This window comes from Centrocercus urophasianus, unplaced genomic scaffold (assembly GCF_019232065.1).
Source record: "Centrocercus urophasianus isolate 14NV4802_14NV808 unplaced genomic scaffold, USGS_Curo_1.0 seq_656, whole genome shotgun sequence".
Taxonomy (NCBI): domain Eukaryota; kingdom Metazoa; phylum Chordata; class Aves; order Galliformes; family Phasianidae; genus Centrocercus; species Centrocercus urophasianus.
The window spans coordinates 19,545-37,632 of NW_024885262.1; the positions used below are offsets into that span (position 1 = coordinate 19,545).

The 18,088-nt window shown below is 58.0% G+C and overlaps 4 protein-coding genes across 4 annotated transcripts in view; 2 read left to right on the forward strand and 2 right to left on the reverse strand.

Annotated features, from left to right (window-relative positions):
• The first annotated feature begins 11 nt into the window (after positions 1-11).
• On the forward strand, positions 12-8,148 carry IK (IK cytokine). The gene is made up of 20 exons (XM_042836994.1): positions 12-80; positions 428-494; positions 663-755; positions 1,195-1,254; positions 1,794-1,961; positions 2,046-2,160; positions 2,408-2,478; positions 2,581-2,627; positions 2,796-2,959; positions 3,066-3,174; positions 3,587-3,626; positions 4,049-4,232; positions 4,525-4,543; positions 5,094-5,172; positions 5,478-5,558; positions 5,961-6,018; positions 6,420-6,508; positions 6,802-6,910; positions 7,495-7,529; positions 7,875-8,148. The coding sequence occupies exons 1-20, from the start codon at positions 65-67 to the stop codon at positions 7,900-7,902; spliced, it is 1,632 nt and encodes a 543-aa protein (XP_042692928.1). The 5' UTR covers positions 12-64; the 3' UTR covers positions 7,903-8,148.
• A 194-nt stretch (positions 8,149-8,342) lies between these two features.
• WDR55 (WD repeat domain 55) lies at positions 8,343-10,609 on the forward strand. The gene is given in 9 exon segments (XM_042836988.1): positions 8,343-8,363; positions 8,440-8,570; positions 8,661-8,761; positions 8,829-8,916; positions 8,988-9,167; positions 9,250-9,349; positions 9,457-9,626; positions 10,026-10,218; positions 10,220-10,609. Coding segments are annotated over 9 exon segments (1,110 nt in total). The 5' UTR covers positions 8,343-8,345; the 3' UTR covers positions 10,349-10,609.
• Positions 10,610-12,273: 1,664 nt separating this feature from the next.
• DND1 (DND microRNA-mediated repression inhibitor 1) lies at positions 12,274-15,031 on the reverse strand. The gene is given in 7 exon segments (XM_042836995.1): positions 12,274-12,581; positions 12,695-12,786; positions 12,865-13,081; positions 13,163-13,624; positions 13,694-13,811; positions 14,787-14,922; positions 14,924-15,031. Coding segments are annotated over 7 exon segments (1,134 nt in total). The 5' UTR covers positions 15,025-15,031; the 3' UTR covers positions 12,274-12,573.
• Positions 15,032-15,046: 15 nt separating this feature from the next.
• The window catches only part of HARS1 (histidyl-tRNA synthetase 1), a 5,751-nt gene continuing 2,709 nt past the window's right edge, over positions 15,047-18,088 (reverse strand). Inside the window, 4 exon segments of the mRNA XM_042836996.1 lie at positions 15,047-15,486; positions 16,010-16,156; positions 16,911-17,027; positions 18,032-18,088. The exon segment at positions 18,032-18,088 is cut by the window's right edge and continues 4 nt beyond it. Coding sequence (XP_042692930.1) covers positions 15,427-15,486; positions 16,010-16,156; positions 16,911-17,027; positions 18,032-18,088 — 381 coding nt within the window. The 3' untranslated portion in view covers positions 15,047-15,426.

Sequence of the window (18,088 nt, forward strand, 5' to 3'; positions counted from 1 at the left end):
GGGAGGGCGACGAGCACTTCCGGCACTTCCGGTGCGACGGCTGAGGGGAGCAGAGCGGGCAGCGATGCCGGAGAGGGACGGTGAGGGGAACCGGGGGGGACTGCGGGGAGCGGGGAGCGCTGCTGGGGGCTGGGGAGAGGATCGTGGAATGGGTGGTACTGGGGCAGAGCGGGGGGCGGCGGCGGCGGCGGCGGCGGCGGCGGGTGGCGCGGCCCTGTGGCGCGGCCCTGTGGCGCAGCAGCGAAGGGATGGGGCGCTCGGGGGTGGCTGGAACGGCCTAGGAAGGTGGCATCGGGCCTGTGGGACTCGGCGAAGCCGCCGCAGGGTGCGACAGCCTGGTGACGGCTGGGCCTGCCCCCAGCGGGGCCCGTGCCGGAGGGATTGGCTGCAGAGGCCGGCTCTGAGAGCTGTTCCCTCCCGTCCCCAGGTGAGCCGTTCTCCAACCCCCTGGCCCCCGATGGCCACGATGTGGACGACGCTCACTCCTTCCACCAGTGAGTACTGCGCGGGGATCGGAGCAGGGCACAGCGCCGCGTTCTGCACACACAGCCTGGCAGTGCCCCGCAGGGCACCTGGGCACCTCCCACAGGCAGACCCTCGGAACCTGCCGGGCTGGTGCAGCTTGCCGGGAGGTGATGGTTGCTCTTATCACTTCCTTGCAGGTCCAAACTCACCAATGAAGACTTTCGAAAGCTTCTCATGACCCCGCGGGCGACGCCAACATCAGCGCCACCGTCAAAATCTCGCCACCATGAGTGAGTAGGGTGTATTTCGTGGGGCTGTGGGGCACAGCAGAGCCTTCATCCCTCAGGAGCATTGTATCTGTGTGACTCCATAACCTTGTAGTGGAGTATTCAAATGCCTGTGCTAGTAAGTGTGGAGACAGAGCTTGGGGAGCAGATCTGCACCTTGGTTTATGCTGGGGTGTGCATGTTGCAGGTGTGTGTTACTAGAGTTAATGTGAGAAACTGGTGGGTCAGAGCTGTTAGAACATTTTATGTGGGTTTTAAAGAGGCAGATTAGGTTCTTGCTGAGTGCAGATATGAACTTTGTCTTCCTCTCCCTGTTGACTTATTGGAGATAATTGGTGCTATTCCTGTCTTTGAGCTTTGTGATGTTCTGCTGTGACTGTTCTGTTGTGCTGCCTGTGTTTGGCTGTGCAGGTTGTACCTGTTGTTTTTTACCCTTTTCCAGGATGCCCCGGGAGTACAATGAAGATGAAGATCCAGCTGCTCGTAGAAGGAAGAAGAAAAGGTAAACACTGAAAGTGATGCATCAGGGTTTTCCCTTTATTTGTTATGTACTTCCCATGGATGTGACACTTGAGCTTTTGGGCTTCCAAGAACGATGCTTAGTGGCCTGGATTGTTCTGGAGCTTGGGAGCTAAGTTGTAGAGCTCAAGATGACTGACTGTCACAGCCCATGGGAACAGATGTGCAATAGCAGCAGTAGGTGGAAGTGCAGCTTTGCCACCAGAAGAAATGGCACAGGCTCTGTATGTGTCTAGCAGGGTAGAACAGTGCTAGGACACCTGCAGTAGTGACAGTGTCCTTTGGGACACATCTGTGCAGCAGCACTGCCCTCAGATCTTTTCCTTTTGGAAGGGAAAACCGAGCTCCTCGTTACAGCAGCTTCATCTCATCTGAGATGCTGTGTTCCGCAGTGCTTTAGTTTGTGTTTGGGGAAGAGATGGAGAGTGAAACGGGCACATGTTGGGCATTAGAGGCTGTTGCAGGAACAGTGCCTCAAACGTTGAATGTGCCACTAACGTTGGGCTGTTTCTCCAACCTCAGCTATTATGCAAAGCTGCGCCAGCAGGAGATAGAGCGCGAAAGAGAGTTGGCTGAGAAGTACAGGGATCGAGCCAAGGAGAGAAGAGATGGTGTGAACAAGGACTACGAGGAAACAGAGCTGATCAGCACAACTGCAAACTACAGGGCTGTGGGGCCCACTGCAGAGGCGTACGTGAGCTTGTGACGTGGCCTTCTCCTAACAGCCTGCTCCAGAGAGGCTGTCTCATAACAGCCTCCACTTCTGTTGTACAGGGATAAATCTGCTGCAGAGAAGAGGAGACAGTTGATCCAAGAGTCCAAGTTCTTGGGTGGTGACATGGAGCACACTCACTTGGTGAAGGGTCTGGACTTTGCCCTGCTGCAGAAGGTGAGTGCAGATATCCCCGTGCTGCTCTTCTGTGCTTGTGGCCCATGCAGCCGGCAGAGGTGGTGAGGAGGGGGTGGTCGTTGCTGCTGCCAGCTGCTGGGATGTTGCCATGCACTGCTGGAACGCATCATCCTTTCACGGAAAGATTTCTGAATGGCTGGGGAACTAGTGGCTGTGGCTTTCCTTGTTGTGATGAACAGCAGTGGTGTGATGTGGTCTGTAATGCACAGGTTTACTCTGTGGCTAGGTACGGGCTGAGATTGCCAGCAAGGAGAAGGAAGAAGAGGAAATGATGGAGAAGCCTCAGAAAGAAACCAAGTGAGTGGTGGAGGATTTTGTGCTCCCGAGTGCAGCTGCCTCTCAGAGAGGATGATGCAGAGGGGGCGTTGCATAGCGTGCTGAAGTTCTCTGTCTTTTCAGGAAAGATGAAGATCCTGAGAACAAGATTGAATTTAAGACTCGGTTGGGTAAGGCTGTGTGCATGTGGCTGCATTGTGTTTTGAATGTGAGAGAAATGCTGAAGCTGACAGGAGGCATATAGTATAGGAATTATGAACTCTAGAGTCCAAGCACGGCTCTTAGGAGCTGATTCTGGTGTTTCTGATCAGCTAAACTTGGTTTTCTTTTCCGTTCAGGTCGAAATATCTACCGCATCCTGTTCAAGAACAAAGCCTACGAGAGGAATGAGCTGTTCCTGCCAGGGAGGATGGCCTACGTGGTAGATCTGGATGATGAGTACGCTGACACCGATATTCCCACCACGCTGATCCGGAGCAAGGCCGACTGCCCCACCATGGAGGTACCCAGCCAGCTGCCAGCTTCCTGACTGTGCTGGTTTGACTCGCCTGGAGCAGGGCTCGCCCTCTGCAGAGAGGCAACCACTTCCTTGGGCATTTCTCTTTCAGGCACAGACTACGCTGACCACAAATGACATCGTCATCAGCAAGCTGACACAGATCCTCTCTTATCTCAGGCAAGGAACCCGCAACAAGAAGCTCAAGAAGAAAGATAAAGGTAGGTGCTGAAGAGAGCCAAGTGGAAGGACTCGTGCCTGAAGCCTCTCCTGAAAGAATGAGATCCGTTTTTATTTCCTGCATTCTCTGCACTGTGGGGCAGTGGACTTGGAGGGCGGTGACTTCCTGTTGCAAACGCTGCATCCTGAAGGCAGGATGCTCACAACTGAGTAAATGCTGAGAAAGTACAGCCGCAAGAGTGGCTTGTGCTGCTCTGTTTTCTGGTCTTAAGCAGTTCGTTAGGGAAATGCCTTCTGTTGGGGAGGAACTTGATGGACTGCCGAGGTGCTGTGGTGTGGTAACATAAAGGGAAGCTGGGAGGACGTCCTGCAGGCATGGCACCGTTTGGGCTGGGAAGCAGCACAGGTGGGGTGCGGAACAACGTGCATCTTACTGCTGTTGTGTCCTTGCAGGGAAACTGGATGAGAAGAAACCCCCTGAAGCTGATATGAAGTAAGTGCCCTTCTGCCACCGCAGGCTGTGGGATCAGAGCTATATGCCTTAATGCCTTTTTGATCAGCTGAGTTTGGAGAGTACTGGGCTTCGTGCGTGTGGAGCAAGCTGCCTCTTTGGATGTGTTGTTTGGGCTGCTTTTAAGGCAAGGTGGCTAAGGCTGGAGGCGAGCTTTGTTTTGTTTCCTGATTGAGGCAGGCGAGGGCTGTCTCTTGGCCTGGTCCACAAGAGGCAAATTCAACAGATGACAGAAGAGAGCAGAAATGCAGCAATACTTCTGAGAGATGGAGAAGCCAGTTCTAGAGGGCATGCTCAGCTCTCTGTGTTGGTGCCGCACCTTCCTTTGTCAGGTTCCAGATCAAAGGGAGGTGGTTGTGGCTTCTCTTACACCACCTGTAAGTGTGGGCTCTTTTCCACTTTAGCATCTTTGAAGACATTGGGGATTATGTCCCGTCCACTGCAAAGATGCCACGGGATAAGGAGCGGGAGAGATACCGCGAGAGAGAGCGGGACAGGGAGCGGGACCGGGACAGGGAGCGCGAGAGGGAGCGGGAGGAGGAGAAGAAGAGGCACAGCTACTTTGAGAAGCCCAAGGCTGATGACGAGGTGAGTGCTTCTGCAGCGTGGTGAGTGTAGCTGTAGGGCTGGTGTGGTTGCACTCCCAGCTGTGCTGTTCAGCTCGTGTTGAGCTCTGTCTCTGCAGCTGGGGGCTGCTGGGTGCTTGTCCTTCAGCAAGCAAGGCAAAACTGGCACAGGCCGGTGGCTTTTATGATTTGGTTCTGTGTGTGTGTGATTCCCACGAGCAAACTTAGAAGTGGAGCTGCAAGTCATGCAGCACCATCCGTTGCGTGCTTGCAGCCCTCCCAAGTGACACAGTATCTCTCCCTCTTCTTTGCAGCCCGCAGACATTGACAAAGGTGAGTAAAGCTGTGTGTTTGAATGGGACTGGACGTTGCAGTGAGGTCACATGACGTTGCATGCTGTTGAACAGCTGCTTGCCTCGCTGTCTTGCTTGAACTCCATTCTCCCAGAAACTGCTGTGACAGAGGGAGTCGTCTGCTGTGGGAGGTGGGTAATGGAGTTAAGAGTCTCTTGTCTATGAACTGCTGCAGGTCAGCCCTGGTTGAAGGTATACAAATGCTTTTCCACTCATATGACATTATGCCAGCTATAAGCTGAGGAGGATTCAAGTTCTTCCTAGGATCAGCCTTGCATGAATTACCTCTGTATGTGCTCAAACTGAAGTTTGCTCCTCACTGGTGTTCTCCAGCTTTCCCTCTTCTACCTCATGGGCAGCCTGTGCTCCTGTCTGCTACCCCATCACACTGCTGTCCGTCCTGCCCTAGGCTGCCCTAAAGCTGCCCTAAAGCTGCACGAACTGATCATACAAAAAGAGGCTCTTTCCAGGCGTAATATGGTGAGCCATTTCCCCCACCATAACTCAGCCTGCTGCTCTCTCTGTTCCAGGACCTGGCTCTGCCAAGGAGCTCATCAAGTCCATCAACGAGAAGTTTGCTGGAGCTGCTGGCTGGGAAGGAACAGAGACATATCCTTTACTGTCTGAGCAGCCTGGCTGACTGCAGGGCCAGGCTTCCTCCATAGGCAAGCTGTGCCTGAGTGGCTATGTGGCTGTCCTTCCTTCCTGTGGGAGGACTCTTCCTTCTATAGTAGAGAAATGCCACTTGCACCTTGTTATTTGTTATAAACCAAACATAAGCTCGGCAGTGTCTGGTTCAGTTGTGTTGGGGCAGGTGTCTGCTGTGTGTAGGGGAATCTGCTGTTCGCCTCGTTGTGCTCAGCCCTTAGCTGTACATAAGTCTATCTGCTGCTGTTTTCCTTTACTGTTGTCACATTGAAGAAGCCAGAAGACAAGAAGCAGCTGGGAGACTTCTTCGGCATGTCCAACAGCTATGCAGAGTGCTACCCTGCTACGTAAGGGAGCAGCAAGAAGCTGTGGGTTGGGAGCAGGGTGCACCAAGGGACCAGTGTTCTCTAGCAGCAGGAGCTTGCTCACCAGCCCCACAGCTCCTTGCTGAAAGGAGAAGGCCTTCAATTGGCTGTGGTGCCTTGCCAGTCTATGCAACTTTTTGGTAAAATGCTCCTTGTGTCTCTTCTTTGGAACCTTCTGCTTCTCAGTGCTAGGGGAAAACAGAGATGGCTGAGCATCTTCTGGGTTGCAGGGACTTCTCTCTGGTTAGCTTAGTTTTCAACCTGGGGACATGAGATACCTGTCTCACTGCCTTGTTACTACTGACACCTGACTCCAAGATCCTGATCTGTGACTCAGAGACCTACTCTGAGCATTTGCTGTGCCTTTTTGTTTTCCCCATACAGAATGGATGATATGGCTGTGGACAGTGATGAAGAGGTAGACTACAGCAAGATGGATCAGGTAGGCTGCCATAAGCCGAGGCCAGACAGTGAACTGGTATCACTGCAGGCCTAGAGGGTCCCACTGAGAGAAAGCAGGCTTGTGTAAAGCACTGAATACCAGGAGCTGGGTGCTGGTTGTGGTTTGGGGCTTGCCAAGCTACTGTGTGCTTAGGTCCAGGTGAGATCTGTTGTCCCAAAGAGCAAACGTGCTGCTTTATGGCACTTGGGAAGAGGTTTGGTAATGTATGCTCATCTGTTTCAGTTCCCATTTGCATGGGATTTCCTGGCTTGGACTGCCAGGGGAGGAGATCTTAGGGCCAGGTCCATACTGGGTCTGAGGTCTTGTGGGCGTACAAAAGGCATGAAAAGTCCTGGCTGGTGTCAGCTGAGGAGCTGCTGAATCATCTCTGTTTGCTGCAGGGTAACAAGAAGGGGCCTTTGGGCCGCTGGGACTTCGATACCCAGGAGGAATACAGTGAATACATGAACAACAAAGAGGCTCTGCCCAAGTGAGTGCAGCACTTGTGAAGTGCTAGATCAGCTGAGGAATTGGTTGTGGGTGGGAATGGCAGTAGCTCCCAAACCCAGGTGTTGGGGGAGCACCGACACTGAATGAAAAAGCTTGTGAGGGGCAGGAACCATGGATCCTGGGCTTGGTGACTTGTCTTTGCTCTTAAGAATGCCTGCCCAGCCCGTTTCCAAGGTGCTAAGCTGGCTCGGTGCAGTACAGGCTTGTGGCTGGGTCAGATTGTTCCAGCACCTCAGAAGTGCACAAGTGCTGAGCTGTCTCATTCCTTCCCAGGGCAGCCTTCCAGTACGGGATCAAAATGTCTGAGGGACGCAAAACCCGTCGCTTCAAGGAGACGAATGACAAGGCGGAGCTGGACCGGCAGTGGAAGAAGATCAGTGCGGTGAGCGCCTGCTGCTGGGGGTGGTTTTTTCATGCTGTGAATTACCAGCATATCCCTGGGTCAGGAGAGCTCCCATCTAGCTTGCTGTGCTAGGCACTTCTCCTTGGTCTGGCTCATGCCTTTGTGGCCAGGCTTGCTGGGGGGTTTTCTGCTTAGTACCGTGTAGCAAATGGATGTGTCCAAAGGCAGCAGCTCTAAGCTGTTGGGGTGGGCTTGGAGGGGACAGGGCGTGTTCTGTGGCTTCCTGTTTTCTAAGAAGCAGAGCTGGGATGATATCCAAGAGGAGGAGGTCTTGTCAGAGTGAGCAGGCCACGAGCACCCCCAGTACTGTGGGGTGGGCTAGGAAAAAGTGAGAACAGATGCTAAACAAAAATGGGACTTGTCCTTGATGGACAAAATGGAGCAAAGGGAGAACAAGCCAAGTTTATGGACAGCTTGTTGACAACTTTGCTCCAGCTGTAGCCCTCACTGTGTCTTGCACCCTACAGTGCTTCTGCTGCTTGCTTTGTCCTTATGGAGGAAAGGGGCAGTTGGGTAGCTGGCTGTGCACGAAGTATAACAGGCATTTGTGTTTTTTTTCACAGATCATTGAGAAGAGGAAGAAACTGGAGGCTGATGGGTTAGTAAAGTGATCCCTGCTTTTGGTTCAGCAGCGGGGAGTGGGGCCGTCTCCTACAAGTCCTCTTGGGGCTGCAGGGGGCAAAGACATCTCTGCTGCCTTTAGGCAATGGGACTGGAAGGATGGGGAGAACATTCAGCCCCTCATGTGCTATGCAGGGTACCTCTCTCCTGTGCCTTGGCTGGGGGCAGAGCAGATGTGGGAGGTGATGACTTTTTGAGCTCTTCATCACAGTCACCTGCTGCGTGCCCTTAGGATGGTGCTTTGCTACTGCGCCCTAGAATGGAGGGGGATTGCTCTCCTTTCCTGCAACCTCACCAGCCTTGTGCCCATCTCTCTTTCCAGGGTGGAAGTGAAAAGGCCCAAGTACTGAGGCTGTAGCTGCCTGCCTACATCTGATCCTTCTGCTCCTGGAGCCTCGTCCTGCTGGATGCAGTGTTCCCAGAGTGCAGGCGTGCCTCGGTGTGGGCTGCCCCTCCTTCACCCTCTCCTGCTCCGGGCAGCACGCAGAGCCCCAGCCTCGTGCTGTGGGGCTGTGCTGGGGCTCTCTCCTTGAGTTTGTTGTACAGCTTGTGATTTGCAACCCTCGTAGACGTAATAAAATTACATTCAAGGCTTCTGCGTGCGTGTACATTTGTAGCAGAGCGGTGCTTGGCTCGGCTCAGCCTTGAGGCCTAGGCCGGGGGGTGGGAGGGGGGGCAAACGAGTCGGACCCGGGTTTCGAGCCGGCGGCCTCTGCATCAGTCAGCCCGGCCGCCAGGGGGCGCTCTAGCGCCGGCAGAGCCCGGGCATGCGCAGCAGGCTGTCCGCGGCGGCATGGCGGAGTCTGAGGAGGTGCGCGGCGGCGTGGGGTGCGGGGCGGAAGCTGCGGAGCCGCGCTTCACCTCACCGCGCTTCACCTCGCCCGCAGGAGCCGCCCGCGGAGCCGCAGCTCCGGGACACCCCCGACGACATCTGCTTGGAGGCAGCGGCCAACGCCATCGCGCTGCACCCGGAGCGGGAGCTGCTGGCGGCGGGGGACGTGGACGGCGACGTGTATCTGTGAGTACCTGTGGGGACCTATGGGGACCTGTAAGTACCTATGGGTACCCGTGGGCGCCCCGCACGGCCCCGCTTCACGGCCGCCCGCAGGTACTCGTACTGCTGCGTGCAAGGGAACAACCGCCAGCTCTGGTCTTCGGGACACCACCTGAAGTCGTGCCGCGATGTCGCCTTCTCCCAGGACGGGCACAGTGAGTGCGGGGCCGGCGGCGGGGCCGCGGTCGGGTCGGGGCCGCGCTGACGGCTCTCCGTCCCCAGAGCTGCTCACCGTGGCCAAAGACAAAGCCGTCCACGTGCTCGCGGTGGAGGACGGCCGCCTGGAGACGCGCATCGCCAAAGCCCACGGGTACGTGCCGGGCCGGGCTGCGGGAACCCCGACTGCGGCTCAGCTCTCGGCTGACCCACGTGGTCCCGCAGCGCGGCCCTCAACTGCGTGCTGCCCGTCGATCAGCACCTGCTGGCCACGGGGGACGACAACGGGGAGCTCAAAGTGTGGGACCTGCGCAAGGGCGGCGCCGTGCTGGAGGCCCGGCAGCACGAGGAGTACATCAGCGCCATGGCCGTGGATGGGGCCGGGAAGATCCTGCTGACCGCCAGGTACTGCGGGGCTGGCGCTGCCCGTGGCGGGCTTAGTGCTGCCCCCTGCCCCCGCCCCACGGGGCCGCTCCATTTCCCGCAGTGGCGACGGCACCATGGGAGTCTTCAACATCAAAAGGCGCCGCTTCGAGCTGCTCTCGGAGCCGCAGAGCGGGGATCTGACATCGGTTGTGCTGCTGAAGGTAGGCTGAGGGCCCTGCAGCCCAGCACGCGCACAGCCCTGTTGTTTCCTTGCCATGCTCTGGCTCGTGTGTTCTCCCTGTGCTTTGGTGTCCCCCTTCTTGCTTAGCGAGGGAAGAAAGTGGCTTGTGGCTCCAGCGAAGGAACCATCTACCTCTTCAACTGGAATGGTTTCGGGGCCACCAGTGACCGCTTCTCTCTGAGGGCCGAGTCAGTGGACTGCATGGTCCCTGTCACAGAGAGCATCGTGTGCACAGGATCCCTTGATGGGGTCATCAGGTCAGCGCTGTGGATGTGGGATCATAGAATAACATCATAGAATGGCCTGGGTTGAAAAGGACCACAGTGAGCATCTGGTTCCAATCCCCCTGCTATGTGCAGGTCGCCAACCAGCAGCCCAGGCTGCCCAGAGCCACCTCCAGCCTGGCCTTGAATGCCTGCAGTGATGGGGCATCCACAGCCTCCTTGGGCAACCTGTTCCAGTGTCTCACCACCCTGTGTGTGAAAATGATGCAATGGGAAGGGCTCTGGGGAGGGTGCAGAGTGAGATGAGCCTTGGAGGGCAGGGCAAAGAAAGCTTCTGCTCATTCTGGAAGGAATGCATTGAGCTGGAGGGGTGGGCTTGCACTCCCCAAGGCTCTGCCCCTCACTGTGCTCCATCCGTTCACTTTTCCCCAGGGCGGTGAACATTTTGCCCAACCGGGTGCTGGGGTGCGTCGGGCAGCACCTGGGGGAGCCCATTGAGCAGCTGGCTGTGGCCCCAGGCGGGCAGCTCCTGGCCAGCTGTGCCCACGACCAGAAGGTGAAGTTCTGGGACATCTCCTCGCTGGGCTCCATGGTGGTGGATGAGTACCGCAAGAAGAAGAAGCGAGGGGGGGCCACTGAAAGCCCTGAGCAGTAAGGCTGCAGGCAGCGGGGAGGACTTCTTTGCAGACCTAAGAGAGGAGCAGGAAACCACAGCGGAGGCGGCAACAGGGAGCGACAGTGACGACAGTGACTGAGGAGCGGCGGTCTGCTGGTGGCTGTGGACGTCCTGAGGCTGGGAACAGAGCAGGGTGCTGGTGGAGATGGTGGGGTCACTGAGAGAAAACGGGTCAGCTTCCGTCTGCTGTGAGGTTCCACAGGGTCGGTGAGGACTGTGTCGTGTTTCCTCCAGGCTGCAGCAGAGCCTGCACTGCATCCTGAACAGATACATCAAGCATCGGTCAACTGTTAAGCTTAGGCATCAGGGGTATTAAAAACGTAGTGCCTTTTGGTTCCTAGCAGCTTGTGCTGATGGCTTGGCTTGCCCAAACTTCCCTGAGACTTTCCAGAACACTGGGGATGTGTCTGCTGGGCACTGGGGTGATGAGAGTCCTGCCGATGGATGGCCCAGCATCCCAAACTGTAGCTGTCTTTGGCAGGAAACCTGCTTTTTTCCCCCTGTGCTCCATGACAGAGCAGCACACCTGGGCTGACCTTGGCCTCCCAGGCTGCTCTGCTGTGTCCCCTGCAGTAGGGTGGCTGTTGGCCCCCAGGTGCTGGAGGCACAGAGGTATTGGCAGCTCATGCGGGGCAGGGCAAGGACCTGATTTCCCAGTGCATGGTGTGCATCCCAGCACTGGGCTGAGTTACATCTCTGCTCTGAATCCTGTGCGTTGGCTGGGGAAGGGGAGTGTGTTCTGGTTCAACCCCTGGCACAGCTTGCAGGCTGCTCCCCTCGGGTTATCCTGAGTTCTGGGCTCTGGCCAGCAGAGCCCTCAGATGGGTGGAATTTTATGCCTGGTGTCTGGATGTGTAGTGAGGCCACATGCAGCACTTGCCAAGATATGCCCAGAAATGGCAGCCACATTGGTGAGGGGAAGATGCTGATGAGGAACGTATGCAGGGCTGGAGCTCAAGAGCATGACCGTGTGCTAAGTGTGAGTGCAGCTGAGGTGTGAATGCTGTCCTCTAGCTCACCTTTGCCTGCACGAGGGATTTGTGCCATCCCTGGGAGCATTTTTGGGCCCTCCTCTGCACACACCCCAACTGCTCCACGTCTCTCCTGTGCTGAGCACGCCCTGTCCGGATGCAGCACTCCAGGTGAGGTCTCATAGCACAGAGCAGAGGAGCAGATCCCCTTCACCACCCTGCTGGCCGTGCTGCTTTGGGTGCACCCAGGGTACGGTTTGCTCTCTGGGCTACGAGGGCACAGCGCTGGCTCACGTCCAGCTGCCACCCAGCAGCACCCCAAGTCCTTTTTGGCAGGGCTGTGCTCCATCCCGTCACCCCCCAGCTTGCACCGACAGCGGCGGTGGCCACGGTCCAGGTGCCAGACTGTGTGCTTGGCTTTGTTGAACCTCACGACATTCTCCTGGGCCCACTGCTCAGTCTGGGTCTTTCTGAATGGCATCCCGTTCCTCGGTGTGTCCCTTCACAGCTTGGTGTCACTTGCAGACGGCTCAGGGAGCACTCGACCCACTCGGTGCCACTGATGAAGACACTGGAGAGCACTGATCCCTGAAGTGGTTAAAAAGTAACGATGGGAACACACAAAATGGGCCAGGGGTGCCCGCGGGATCGAACCCCAGTCGGAGCTCGGAAAGCACAGAATGTCTGAACCAAAGGAACCGCTGGGCTAAAGCCGGCCCAGGACGGGTGGCAGCTGCTGTGCCTCAGGAACTGCATGCAGGGGTGACGTTGGGGTGATGTCAGCAGGAGCTGCCCAATGTGCGCCTGGCTGCAGGATGGGATCCACCCGGGGAAACCACAGCAACAGAACACAACAGAACACCGTCACAGCTTCCCAGGCTCCTTTAATCACCAGCAGGTGGCCGCTGGCCTCCAGGCTGCAGGCAGTGCCTGCAGACAGCCCAGGGTCCCCCAACTGCCTCATGGCAACGGGGCTGCAGGCAATGGGGCCCAGTGCCAGCCTCCCCCTGCCAGCCCCCCCCGCTCGCATCCTTCCAGGCAGCTGCTGCTCCTCCTGAGAGCCCTGCAGCACCACAGCAACACAAAACAACTTCATCAACAGGAAAACATGGCAGCAGGCAGGACGTGCCTGCTGCTCACAACGGACCCAGCGCCGGTGGGAACGCAGCAGTGCCCACGCCCTCCACATGGCCCTTAAACAAACCCCCAACGAACTCAAAACAAGGCTGAACAGGAACACGGCCCCACTGGGCTCAGCTCTGCTCCACGATGTGACATCGGGTGTCTCGGATTCATTTCATAGCTGGGGCACAACACGTGCCCGCATACATCCTCAGTACCCTGCAGGAGAGAGCAGAGCGCTGGATGCTGTTCCTCTCTCCCCAGCCCGCCCCCAGCAGCCCCCAGCCCCAGGAGAGCCCCCAGGCAGTGAGGGGAGGTGGGGACCGACTCACCCAGCATCATCAGGGCCAGCTGTGCTACCGCCTCTTTGATCTTCTCGTGCCCCGCAGTGCCCGCCGCATCCTCCCGCACCCACAGGAAGGTGCTGCAGGGCACGGGGTAGGATGGGATCACCACCTGGCCCCAGTACCGCTGCCAGCCGTCGGGCTCTGCCTGCACGCACCTGGTGAGGAAGTGGGGGCTCCCCAGGTGCAGCCACCGGCACAAGGCCTGCAGTCTGCCCAGAGCGCCACGCAGCTCCGAGGATGGCAGCCCCCGCTTGGGGCTCCCCAGGCGCCGCACGTTGCTGGGGGGCGGCTTCTCCCCACGCGCCTGCAGCTCTTCCTTCAGCTCAGGCTTCAGCCACTCCACCTTCGCCTTCTTGAAGACGCCGACGTTCCCTAGGAGAGACCCACGGCAGCTGCACGCTCAGTTCGTCCCACCCCACCTCTAACCCCAGCGACCCCGCTGCCTCCCAGTACCTTCCACCAGGGCTTTCTTGGCCATGGCGGCAGCCCGGTGTGAGCTGTAGGTCAGCATGGCGACCTTGCCCTGCTTGTGGTCGGGGCTGTTGTGCAGCGTTAAGCCCAGCAGCCCCTCGGTGATCTCCAGCAGCAGGGCGCCCAGCTCCCCGCGGCGCAGTGTGGCGGGCAGCCCGTTCACGCTCAGCTCACACTTCTCGAAGCTCCGGCACACCAGGATGGCGCGGCCCTCCTGCACCTCCCAGTTGTTGAGGGCGGCGATGGCCTTCCCGGCGCTGTGCTGGTCGCTGTACTTGGCGTAGGCGAAGCCGCGGTTCAGCCCGCTGAAGGTCAGCATGAGGCGGAACTCGTAGAGCTGCCCCACGCTCTGGAAAAGCGGGATGAGCTTGTCCTCATACAGGTCCCGCGGCAGCTTGGCGATGTACACCTCGGAGCCTGGGGGCGGCGGGCTGCCCACCCACCCTGCGGGCACACAGACGTCAGAGTACCGCCCAGCCCTGGGCAGCGCCGCGCAGAGCCGCTGGCACCCACCTGGCGGAGGGCCGCCGTACCGCCGCTGCCCGTTCACCTGCACCAGGTCGATGCCGGTTTCTCTCATCCAGGTGAGCAGAGCCATCTTATTGGCCCGGTTGATGCTGCTGGTCCACTGCTGAGGGAGGGAGGGAGCGAGGAGGTCGGTGCCGCCCTGGGCAGAGCATCCGGCTGCCCAACTGCAGGCATCCCAACCCCCAAGCGCCGCCCCCAGGCTGAGCACTGCACTGCAATGTGGGGGAATGCGGGGCTGCTCTGCCCTCAGGGCGCATCCAAAGAGCTCTCCTGTTCCACCGCCTAACAGCAGCAACTCTGGCAGAGCAGACGGGCACCAACAGCTCCTCCAGAGATGTCTGCAAAGGCTTTGAGAGCAGAGATTTGGGTGCATCACAAGGCAGGGCGAGAGCAAAGTGCCGCTCTGAGCCACTGCCATCGTACCGCGGTGAGCACAGCCCCAGGCAGGATATGGGTGGGACACGGAGAGCCAGCCCCCACCTCCAGCCCACCCCCCGGGACAATGCAGCCGCAGGGAGGCACCGAGGACACGCAGCACCATCATCACCGAGTACCCATTAAGTACCGCCCGGTCTCATCAGCGCCTTTGAGGCGCCGGAGGTGTCCCAGAGCCATGGCGATCGGCACGGAGGGACGTGGTTAGAGCGCACGGTGGGGATGGGTCCATGACGGCAGAGCTCTCCTCCAGCCTTCACGGCTCAACCGCTCCGGTCCCAGCTCACGCTAACACCCCGTCCGCTTGCACTTTACTCCCGCGCACCGCTGCGTTTCTGTCCCCGCGGGATTCCGCCTTTCCCGAAGCCCAGAAGGACGCAGCCGCGGACCCTGCGGGGTCAGCTCCGAGCGGGTCCCGGCAGCAGCGGTCCCACGAGGGGCTCCCAACCCCGGCAGCGCCGCGCAGTGCGGCTCCGAGCCCCGACAGGCGCGCACCGAGCCCCCCGGCAGCCGCTCCGAGTTCCTGCCGGCCCCACGCGGTGCCGTCGAGCCGCGCAGCGCCAAGCCCGACGGCCGTTCCATAACAAGCGGGGATCCCGCGAGCGCGGCCTCGCCCCGCAGCCCCGTCCCGCACAGCACCCACCTGCTCCGCCATCGCCGCTCCTCGTGATCCCAACCCGGCTCTCGAACTTTCCGTAGCCACCGCCCACCTTTGGGCCTCGACCGCCCCGCCCCGAGGAGGGAGGAGAGAGCGGAGGGCCGGGGATGCGGCGCAGCTCACCTATCCTACAGCGCTGCGCTCGTGGCAGGAGCAGAGAGGAAGGAAGAAAAGGCGAGGCGTGGGATGGACGAGATTTATTGGTTGTCAGAACATTTGGCATGGGATGAGGTCAACCCCGCCGCAGCCAGAGCAGAAACGCTGGGCCGGACACATTGAACGTGAAGGGCACAAGGAGCTGCAGCCAAGAGCCTGGGCGCCGCTGGCAGTATGGGGCTCCGGTCACGGCACAGCTACAGCCAGGAGGGAGGGCAGCGTGTGCCAGAGGTGCTCACAAAACATCTCTGCAGTGACACAGCCCAGGGCCAGGCATCTCACAGGAGTGCGGCCTCCCTGCTCCTGCTGAGAAGGGAGGACACGAGACAAAGAATAAATACAACCTCCAAAGGCTTCCCTGACCCTGCACCTGCTGTCAGCTGGCTGGGCGGTGGAGCCGAGCAGCCCAGGGTTACAGGAGCACATCTGTTCACCAGAACCCAGCGAGGGAGAGCCGTCCAGGTGGGGGCTAAAGCTGACTTGTTCGCCTCCTGATCTCCTCCACGAGGCTCTCCCTGCGGATGTTGACCTACACAGAAAGCAGAAGGCTCCATAATTACAAGGCAAGCAGCTGGCTGTGTGGTCCCTGCTGGCCCATGCCGTAATTCACGGCCTTTGGCTGATGAAATTGTGCCACCATGGCACCAGTCCCTCTGTGGGGATCAAGCAGGCAGCAGCATAGACAGAGCTGGGCTCTGCTCCATGACAGTAAGCAATATAAGTAACACTCCCACCCGATGAGCAAGCACAACGCCCTTCCACTCCTTCCAAAACTGAGGCCAGCACACAGATGACCACCAGGCCCCCTCCTTGTTCCAGCAGGGAACCCTCCCATACCCTGGAAGGAACGTGGAAGCAGCCATAGAGCAATGCTGACCTTCCCTCACTGCAGGCCCTTGAGCTCTGGGCACCAAACTCCAAGTATGGGCCTGCACCGGTTCCCAGAGCTCTACAGAATCTGATCCTATGGCTGAACAGGGCATGGAAGGCAGATCTGAGCTGGGATGGAAGGTGGGGCAGCCCTCACCCCCTCTGCGTCACCAGAGCCTCACCTCCTCCCTGGTTGCCACCACCCGCAGCTTGACAACTCCATCCTTGAGCTCCTGCTCTCCCACAATGGCCACAAGGGGGATGCCCGTGTCCTCACAGTACTGCAGCTGATTCAGGAGCTTGGGGTTCTTCTTGTACAGTACTTCTGCCTGGAAGGGAACCAGAGCACAAGGCTGCTCTCAGCACTGGCCTGCTGCTCTGTGCCCCATCGTCCCACCAGCATTCCCAGGCCAGTCCAATTGCTAGCCTGTGAATGGGAGGTATGTACAGACTGGCTGACATCAAAAGGCAGGGCAATGCAGCTAAAAAGTAATGCAGAACAGCTCAGAGGAACTTGGAAGACACTGCTGCTCCTGGGAAAGCACCAGGTGGTCAGCTCTAGTGTGTGTCAGACCAGGACTGACACCCGTGGTGTTCCTGAGGCTCAGAAGCTCTATGGAGCATCCCTTCTCTGCTGGGTCTCATGGCAGATTGCCTGCAGCAGGAGCAGTGCACAGACAGGTGGCTTTTAGACAATGGAAAACACAGCCCAGGCTCCTCCCCTCCTTGCAAGTCTCTGCACCATCCTGTTTTCTGGTGGAAGTGGCATATGACATCACAGCTGCCATTCAGCAGAGGCTGAAGTGCTGCCCTGCTTTGACAGTCCATCCTGAGCAAAGCCACAACAGCTTCTGCAGCAGTATAGGGCCAAGCAAGTCATATCACCCAGCACCCCCTGGAAAACATCTCATCTAGGACACGAAGAGGCAAGCTCCATTCAGAAAGGTGTCTGCTGCCCACCCTCTCCCTGTGAGTCCTTCCTCCCAGAGCAAAGCCAGATGTGGTCCATTTCTGGGCATAAGAAATAAGAGAGCGGATCAGGCAGCTCCTGACTTGACCTTGATTATATTATATTGATTATACCTTGATTCCAGCATCCCACAGCTCAGAGATGAGCTTCAGCCGCTCTTCCAGGAGCTTCTTTTGGGCAGAGGCCACGAGCACTTGTGTCTCTGTTGTCCTGATCTTCTCTTCCGAGGCCTAGAAAGTGGACAAGACTCAAAAGATTCTACAGACACACAGACATATCCAAGGCTCAAAGAACAGCACGCACTTTGGGCAGTGCCCAGAGACCCATCCTAGAATCTCAGTATCTGTGACTGTTCCACATTCTGGTGTTTATCCTCGCCTCCTTTCTGTGCTTGCAGGTGTGCACAGGCTGGAGAACACGCTGAGAATGACTGATTTCACGGCCAAATTCTGCCTAGATTGTCCCTCCAGACCCAAGGGCCTGCAGCCTCTGGGAGATCTGCTCAGAGTGGCTGAGAGCAGCAGGCCCTGTGGGAGCTGCACAGAGCAGCTGCATGTTCTACAGCTGGGCTAGTAACTGTGGGTTAGGCTAACAACAGCAAGCTGAGATGTCCCAGCTCTGCCGGTCTCAGTTGGGTCGGGATGCCAAGAGCTCTCCCCACAACAGGACTCTGGGGGAGGGAAATGCATGGCAGTGTTTCGGAATCCCAACCAAGACCTCTTTAGCATCCACTGAATGGGACTGAGAATAAATTGGTAGAACAGCTCTGAGGAGCAGGGAAGAGGAAAATCATACCTCAAACCCTGACAAAGGCTGTACTCCCTGCTATGGGACACCCAGCCCCTATCAGGTCTTTGTAGTGCTCTCAGCAGGATGGGCACATGTGCAAGACTGCCCATGAACCTTGCAGAGCAGCACTGGCTGGCCATGAAAGCAGTGTTGTCACAGGGATGCCCAGTGCAGGGGGAACACTGGGGCACCTGACCAAGGCACCTCATACAGCCGGAAATCACAGTGCTGCCTCCAGCTGGAGCTGTAGTGGGGACTGCAGAAAAGGGATCACATCTGAAGCCAGAGAAAACAGGAGACTGAAATTGTTTTGACCTCTTGGTGCAGAACACAGCAAGGCCTGGATAAGTTCTCTATCAAAGACCCACTTCAGCATTTGCTGGACTGAATAAATGCATGGGGAGAATGCAAAACCTGTGCCTTAGCTGAGTACCAATGCACTCACCTCCAGTCTCTGCTCAAGGATGGAGAAGATCCGCTCAATCCCAATGCTGACCCCCAC

Coding starts and splice junctions, on each gene's coding strand:
- IK (XM_042836994.1), top strand. Junction 3,175..3,586: donor GCTCAAGAAGAAAGATAAAG/GTAGGTGCTGAA, acceptor GTGTCCTTGCAG/GGAAACTGGATGAGAAGAAA. Junction 5,173..5,477: donor GGCTGGGAAGGAACAGAGAC/ATATCCTTTACT, acceptor TACTGTTGTCAC/ATTGAAGAAGCCAGAAGACA.